This window comes from Squalius cephalus (assembly GCF_949319135.1).
Source record: "Squalius cephalus genome assembly, chromosome: 11".
Lineage (NCBI taxonomy): Eukaryota > Metazoa > Chordata > Actinopteri > Cypriniformes > Leuciscidae > Squalius > Squalius cephalus.
Genome location: NC_137132.1, coordinates 10,054,427 through 10,063,321, shown reverse-complemented (window position 1 = coordinate 10,063,321; position 8,895 = coordinate 10,054,427). Strand labels below are relative to the sequence as shown.

Below are 8,895 nucleotides of genomic sequence, written 5' to 3'. Positions count from 1 at the left end.
ATTTCCGCCACATAAAAAAAAAAATAATAATAATCATGCTTTAGTAAATCGTAATTATGAGATAAAAAGGCTAAATTATGATTTAAATAATTATGACATGATATGTCAATAACAGCACAAGATTTGTTGTGTTGTGGCGCCATCTTGTGGACACAACGTCGACTTAATCTTCCTACGATTTTACCTTTAAAACCCCTTAAAATTCTACATTTTTAAATATAGTGCTGCGTAACAAAGAGATGTAACTAAACGCACATTAAATACGAACGCATTATAATACATAAATAACATAATATGTCGAGGAAGTGATGATAGATGGCGCCACTGAATTCCACGCGCACTCCTGCGAGCACGAGGCTTGAGTCTTTACACACACTCACCGGCAGTGTCAGAGTTCAGAGGTTGGGTAAAGGTCGTGTTTTGGGTTTTCCCAGTCCATTGTAAACGATGGCTTCCATAAGTTGGTTAACGTGCAGGCGGTTGTCCCGTCTTGTGTGCCCGTTCTCGCAGGTCGCGCGGCGGCCGCTGCTTCAGTACGCGTGGACTCCGGCGCGCGCGCTTCACCGGGGGAGCGCGCGCCGTGCGCTGGAGAAACCCCCGCTGAACAGAACCCGAGCAGTGGAGCAACAGCAACAGTACATCCTCACTGAACTAGATAAAGCCGACGCGCTGGTAAACACTAACACTCACTCATTCATTCCTCCTGATGCTCTCACTCGTTTCATTGATATTATTACTAATATATTACTAAAAAGTACTGGTGGTACTCTCTCTGGTACACTAGTAGTTTACAATGATGTTACTATATTAATGCACCATTTTATTCGCATGCTAATCCAAAGAATATGGTACTACAATGGTACTCATATAAAATCTAGGGCTGTCAAAAGATTAATCGCATCCAAAATAAAAGTTTGTTTTTAATAATATATGTGTGTGTACTGTGTATAATTAAATTTGTATATTTAAATACACACACATGCATGTATATATTTAAGAAAAATGTGTTATTTATATATAAAAAAAATTTATATGTATATATAATATAAACTATATAAATATACAGTATATGTATGCAAATATTTCTTAAATATATACATGCATGTGTGTGTATTTATAAATACAAAATAATTATACACAGTACACACACATATATTATGTAAACACAAACTTTTATTTTGGATGTGATTAATCGCGATTAATCTTTTGACAGCCCTAATAAAATCGTGTTATTTAACATGATGTCGTGTCCAAAAACCATGGCATTACCTTGGTTTAATGTTACATAATAATAATACCATATTTTATAAAATGTCTTATCTTTATTGACATAAATACCGAATGATCTGTGTATAAACTCTTATTTTACTTTATTTTCTAGATGCTGAGGAAGTCTCATGAAACAGGTGAGATCATCTGTCCTGACATATAGAAAATAATGTCATCATTTACTCATCCTCATGTTTTTACTAAATATGACTGTTCTCTTCTGTGGGACTTTTTAATAGAATATTTTGGCTACTGTTAATGTAGTTGAACTATACTATTAGTGTACTCGGGACTGCTAAGCTCCAAAATAACAAAAAAGTGTGGATAAAGTCTGTATTATACTTAATCTACTGAAGTTGCCTGATAACTTGTGAAGGACAAGTTCCTTTCAATGTCATTGTATGTCCTATTTGTGAACAAATCATTATTTAGAGTCGGGTCTTTTCTAATTAATTGCTTGATCCATTTTTATAAAACCATTATGTTCAACTCACTGATTCAATGTTCAACACTGAACAAAAATTTTTCCTCACACAAAGCTCTAGTTCAATTTATTCCAAGTCTTCTGAAGTCAATTAGACTATTATTACTTGTATGGTATTTTTTGCATCCTTTTTTGAAGCTTGAGATTTTCAATTCATTGTAATTTCATGGAAAAGAGCGACAAGCACATTATTTATATTTTGCATTTTGCATTGAATGGAAGACACAGACAGACATAAGGTTTTGGAATGACATGAGGGTGAGTAAATGATGCAAGAATGTTCATTTTTTGGGTAAACTATTCCTTTACCAACCAAAATTTGTGCTGTTGTTATAAAGTGCGACTGTGCCTGACCACTTTTTCAGAGACCTTGGTTCTGGAAGTGTTTTTCCCATAGGGATTTAAAAAAAAAGTCTTCCTTACTTTCCCTATAAGGACATAACATTACAAACATTTATTTGAAGCAATGAAGCAATTCATTCTATATATATATATATATATATATATATATATATATATTATATGATATTATATTTATATATATAGTTTTTACTTCTGGAACCTGACTGTTGCACTCTATTCTCTAATTAAACACGGTTATTTAAAAATAAGTTGAAATAAAGCAGTAGAGCTGCACGATTAATCGTTAAAAGATTGCAACACCCATGCGATCTGACAATGTATGTTCCTGTGTCAAAACCACACCGGATCATTCAGATCTGCTCTGAGCCAGAGAGCAGTTATCATGTTTAGGTGCGAAAAAGCTTCAAAAACAGTCTTTTCAACAACACAGTATCATTATTATGACAGAAGAACCAGGATACAAGTTTATAGTTCAGATATAAACACTGATGTAAATAATCAAAATCAAAGTAGAGCTTGTCACCTTTTGAAAGTAACTTGATGCTTCAAATATGGATTGTATTGATTTTTGTATTGAATTGAAAATTCCACAGTTACGCAGATGACACACAACTATACCTCAGCACCAGATCCATCACTCCTGCCACAGTATTAACCATCACAAACTGCCTGTCTGCAATAAAATCCTGGATGAACGCCAACTTCCTTAAACTCAACTGCAATAAATCGGAAATCATCGTCATTGGTCCCAAATCACTCCTCCCCTCCCCCCAAGACTTCACTCTATCTGCCGATGGCCATACAGTTACCACCTCTCCCCAGATCCGAAATCTTGGTTTCATTTTTGACCCCACACTCACATTTAAGCCTCATATCCGTCATATCACCAAAACTGCCTTTTTCCACCTACATAACATTGCTCGCCTACGCCCCACCCTCTCCACATCTGCTGCTGAAACTCTCATCCATGCATTTATTACATCAAGACTCGACTACTGCAATAGCCTCCTATATGGTCTCCCTTCCTCTGATTTACAAAAACTGCCATATGTTCAAAACTCCGCTGTCCGTCTCCTCACCCACACCCGCTCCAGAGACTACATCACCCCCGTCCTTCAACAGCTTCACTGGCTCCCTGTACAACGGCGCATCCATTACAAAGTTCTGCTCATCACCTACAAAGCCCTCAATAACTTGGCCCCTCCATACCTCACAGACCTCCTACAGCACCACCGCCCCTCCCGACGCCTCCGCTCTGCCGACTTCTCAAACCCATCACCAAATCAAAGCACCGAACTTTGGGGGACCGAGCCTTCGCCATCGCTGCCCCCACCCTTTGGAACTCACTCCCCATCCACATCAGAAACTCGGACTCACTGACCACCTACAAAAAACTGCTCAAAACTCAGCTCGCCTACAATCTATAATAGCACTCTCATTTTTGTTTGTTTGTTTCCTTGAAAAGCGCTATATAAGACTTATGTATTATTATTATTATTATTTTGCGAGTAAGTAGTGACAGACTGTTAAAAGAATTTATTTTTCAGTGAATCAGTCATTGAAGTATGGAAGCTTGTTTCCGCCACTGAATAATAAATAAATAATAATAATTGCGACTTTTTATCTCACAATTCTGACTTTTTTTCTCACAATTGCGATATATCAAGTCAGAATTGTGACTTTTTTTCTCAGAATTGCGAGATATGAAGTCAGAATTGTGAGAAATAAAGTCGCAATTCTGAGAAATAAAGTCGCAATTCTGAGAAATAAAGTCGCAATTGCGAGATATAAAGTCGCAATTCTGAGAAATAAAGTCGCAATTGCGAGATATAAAGTCGCAATTCTGAGAAATAAAGTCGCAATTGCGAGATATAAAGTCGCAATTCTGAGAAATAAAGTCGCAATTGGGAGATATAAAGTCGCAATTCTGAGAAATAAAGTCGCAATTGCAAGATATAGTCGCAATTCTGAGAAATAAAGTCGCAATTGGGAGATATAAAGTCGCAATTCTGAGAAATAAAGTCGCAATTGCAAGATATAGTCGCAATTCTGAGAAATAAAGTCGCAATTGGGAGAAATAAAGTCGCAATTGGGAGATATAAAGTCGCAATTCTGAGAAATAAAGTCGCAATTGCAAGATATAGTCGCAATTCTGAGAAATAAAGTCGCAATTGCGAGATATAAAGTCGCAATTCTGAGAAATAAAGTCGCAATTGGGAGATATAAAGTCGCAATTCTGAGAAATAAAGTCGCAATTGCAAGATATAGTCGCAATTCTGAGAAATAAAGTCGCAATTGGGAGATATAAAGTCGCAATTCAGAGAAATAAAGTCGCAATTGCGAGATATAAAGTCAGAATTGCATAATATAAAGTTGCAATTGCGTGTTATAAAGTCAGAATTGTGAGATATAAACTATTCTGAGGTAAAAAAAAAAAAAAAAACGTCTTTTTTTTCCTTAGAATTGGACTTTATATCTCACAATTGTGAGTTTATATCTCACAATTCTGAGAAAAGATGTCAGAATTGCGAGATATAAACTCGCAATTATGTGTTATAAAGTCAGAATTGTGTGATAACACGCAATTGCGAGTTTATATCTCGCAATTCTGACTTTATAACACGCAATTGCGACTTTATTTCACGCAATTCTGACTTTATATCTCGCAATTCTGAGAAATAAAGTAAGAATTGTGAGATGTAAACTCGCAATTGTGAGATAAAAAGTCGCAATTATCTTTTAAAATGTTTTATTTTGTGGCGGAAACATAGCTTCCATATTGAAGAGATTCATTCAAAAACACCGATTCATCCAGTAATGAATCAAGTGAAGTCTTTACGAGTGAGTCATTGGAACATTTATTCAAACCAATTTTTTTTAAGTAAATTAAACATTTTTAAATAGACCGCAGCAATTAATATTATGTCAGAACTCCAGTAAATTTCAAGTCTATTTGAAACAAAAAAAATTGTGATTCTCATTTTGTCCAGAATCGTGCAGCTCTATAATGCTGGATAATTTAATTATTTTCGACAAAAGCATATACCATTGAAATGAACAACCTCATAGCTCACAGTAGATCTGTCTTTAACATTTAGGGAGTTTATCGTTAAAAATCTGTTGAAAAAAAAAATGAATGGGAGATTTTTACTTCTAGAACCTGAATGTTTCACTCTATACAAAAGTGATGAATGAATGTTTTAGATATTTAGGCATCTAGGCAGATAAACGGATAACTTAAGCAATTGTGTTCACTCATTTATTTGTTTTTTGCAGGATTTTTGTCCTGGTTCCGGAATGGTCTCCTGGCAACAGGGATCGGCGTTATTGCGTTTGTACAGAGCGATGTGGGCCGAGAGGCTGGATATGGTACTACATCTCTTTCTTCTCTCTTTTGTTTTGTTTTTAATGCATGCTCTCAGTCTTTTCCCTCTCTGCTCTGTCATGTTTGTGTGTGAGTGTGAGGAACATCTGACTCAGACCTAAATCCTTTTCCTGTTCTGAAAGCTTTGTTCCTTTTGTTCCTCAGCGTTCTTCATCCTGGGCGGAGTGTGTGTGTCGTTCGGTGGAGCGTCATACGTGTTCAGTCTTCTGACTCTGAGGAGGATCATGCTCCTCTCTCTGCCCGCTGTGCTGCTCCAAACGGCTGTGGTGTCCAGCGCTGCCCTCTTCTGGCTGTGCGCCGTATCGCTCTACATCGGCCGCCTGGAGGTGGAGATCATTCACGACGAGGACGAGGACGAGGATGAGGAAGAGCACGGGGGAGATGAGGGCGGGGAGTGCTCCGAGTGCAGAGCCCGGAGCAAGAGACGAGGTCCTGAAGAAAAAGGCCAAGACAAGTGAGACGAGAGGAGACTCTGAGTTGAAATGCCTTTTACACTGACCCGGAGCCAGAGTTCTGTATTCATAAACTGCTTTAAGACAAAAGGCAACACTGGGTTCAGGTCGTGTGGAGTTGTGGCTTCGACCAACATTAATGTGCAGTACTCTATTGGCTTGAGTTGAGTGAGCTTTTGAACATGAGCCACTGCTTGCAAAGGGACATAAATTCACATTTTTCCTCTGTAATATTTTTGTTGGTTGTGGGATATGAGTGGTGGAACATTAAAATAAAAGTTCATTTCTTAACTAGCACTTACCGGACAACTAGTTCAGCATCTTGGTTGTTCAGCTGTAATAAATGGGCATGTTCACTATTTTATATAGTGATGTAATTTAGAAATTAAAGTTTTGATATTTGTTTGGTAATACTTTACAGCAAGGTTTGACTTTCTAACATTAGTTAATGCATTAAGTAACTGATAATAACAATAAAGCATTCATCATTAAATATAGTATTGTTCTTTTAGATGATACATTAGTTCATGTTAAATTATAATGTATAACAATTAGAATTTCTTATAATTTATATTTTTACATCTATAATTTAAATATATATATATATATACATACATATATATATATATATGTCTATGCTCTCTCTGTCTCTCTCTCTCTCTCTCTCTCTCTCTATATATATATATATAATTATGACTTAAAAAATTTATTTGTATCTGTAGAAATTAACATTAATCAAGGTTAATAAATGCTGTGACAATATTGTTCAATTTTTGCATTAAATAATGCTATCAAACTGAACCTTACTGTAAAGTCTTCCAGCTTTTATAATATAAGTGCTGTTTTTTTTCATGGTACATGTCAGTTTTCATCATGCTGCATTTTTCCATTGTATTGAACTTATTCTTTGAGATTTATGTGAAAATGATTACCTCACGTCTCTCACAATTCCCTTCAGATTTCCTGCTCTAGTCTTACTCAATAAAATCACTCCTTGTAGATTTGACAAGAACTTGTAGACTTCATCTTCCAACTCATGGCTTTCTCTCAACAGAGATGATGAAAGCACGACTTTTCTTTTATTATGCATGAATCCGAAGTATAGATATTGTTATTAGCAGTTCCTGTCTTTGGTGCGTCGATAATCCGATGAGGTGAGATGTGTTGTCAGGCGTGTGTGCGTGTGTGTGTGTGTGGACACTCTACTGGAGTGTATGTTTACTGTACATTTAATCGGCGCACATTGCACACTTAGAATCAGTCAACTCTGTTTTTTCCATGTTAAAAGCAAATGTACACATCTTACCTTCAAGGAATAATTCAACAATGGCATCCAAAATGTCCTATTGCAGATTAAATTGTTGTCAATTGCTAATTTTTCTTGTCTGTTATTTTGGATAAACTATTAGTGGTGCTAAAGGAGTGATTCAGGTCAAAACTATAGTTAAATTAAAAGTAATGTAAATTGCACTTCTATAATAATGCATTTACAATAGAAATCTATGGGGCAGTGTTATTTTAGTATTATTTCTAAACTATTATAGTATTTATTCATATTTTGAATGAGCTTTTTCATACACACACACACACACACACACACACATATATATATATATATATATATATATATATATATATATATTATAGTTCCATTATGTGGTTTTGTAATTTTTAAATAGTTTGTTTTTAAATATTTATATTTAACAACCTCTGTGTATTTCCATTTTAGTGACTTTGCTACTTAAACTTATTTCAGTTAGTTGCCAGAACAGCCTTTCTAATTTTTCATTAGTTTTAGAGGCTGTTTACACGACACAACATAAAAATGGAAAACGTTTTATGTGTTTTGGCCATTCATTTACACGACAATGGTGTTTTAGGGACCTGAAAACGGAAGCTTTTTAAAACGATAGTTGTCTCTGTGTAAACTATAGAATTTGTGTAAATGATGGTGTCATGCACATGCTCAATCTATAGGCGCATAGTGTTTTTTTTTTTACATAGTGACATCGCCAACTACTGGCCTGGCAGCAGAATACAGCGTTTTTAATCATTTTCAAAGATCCTTGTTACAACATTGTCGTCTGTATGCAAAAAACGCAAAGTTAGGAGCCGTATACACGACATCGTTTTTGACTAAAAACTGACAACTTTTTATGTGTTTTGCCTGTTCATTTACACGACAACGACATTTTGGGAAACGATAACGTTATTGTCTCCATGTAAAACTCCAGAATCACACATTTGTGAAACCGATGACATCATGCGCATGCGTAATACGTGTTCAGTTTAGCGGCTCGCAGTGTTTCTTTACAAGGTGATATCGCCAACTACTGGCCAGGCAGCAGAATACAGCGTTTTTAGTTTTCGCGGATCCGTGTGAACGGGATCGTTTTGACAACGTTGTTGTCTGTACATGAAAAATGGGAAAAAAAACATTTTAATTTTTAGTACATTGTTGTCGTGTAAACATACCCTAAATCTAAAAATTTACTAATACATTTTTTAAAAACAAAGATTGTATCTCTTAACATTAATGTATTGTGAACTAACATGAACAGTAATGTCATATTAACCAAAGGTTAATAAATACTGCAAAAATGTATTGCTCATTGTTAGTTCATGTTAGTTAATGCTTAATGTTAACAAATGAGACCTTATTTTGTATAAGTGTTTCCAATATTTCTATTTTATTTTATTTTATTTCAGCTTTATTTCAATTACCAAAAAAAAAAAAAAAAAAACTATTAATAGTTGTAGACAACATTAACAGCTCTAGTGAGGTAAGACACTTCACTGATCTAAACACTAAAATGCACAATTTTGAAATACAATCGCATAAAACGTAAATATTAATTTTCTAAACAGAATCGCATATTGAATATTAAATATTCCATATTGCACAGACAATGTTAGTAAATTATTTGATATACAGTAGGCCT

General features: G+C 35.2%; 1 protein-coding gene across 1 annotated transcript; it reads left to right on the top strand.

Moving 5' to 3' along the window:
- The first annotated feature begins 342 nt into the window (after positions 1 to 342).
- Positions 343 to 6,443, top strand: tmem160 (transmembrane protein 160). Its single transcript, XM_079886909.1, has 4 exons — positions 343 to 672; positions 1,382 to 1,406; positions 5,393 to 5,485; positions 5,646 to 6,443. Exons 1-4 carry the CDS (start codon positions 448 to 450, stop codon positions 5,957 to 5,959), a joined length of 657 nt encoding a protein of 218 aa, XP_079743035.1. The 5' UTR covers positions 343 to 447; the 3' UTR covers positions 5,960 to 6,443.
- Positions 6,444 to 8,895: the final 2,452 nt, after the last annotated feature.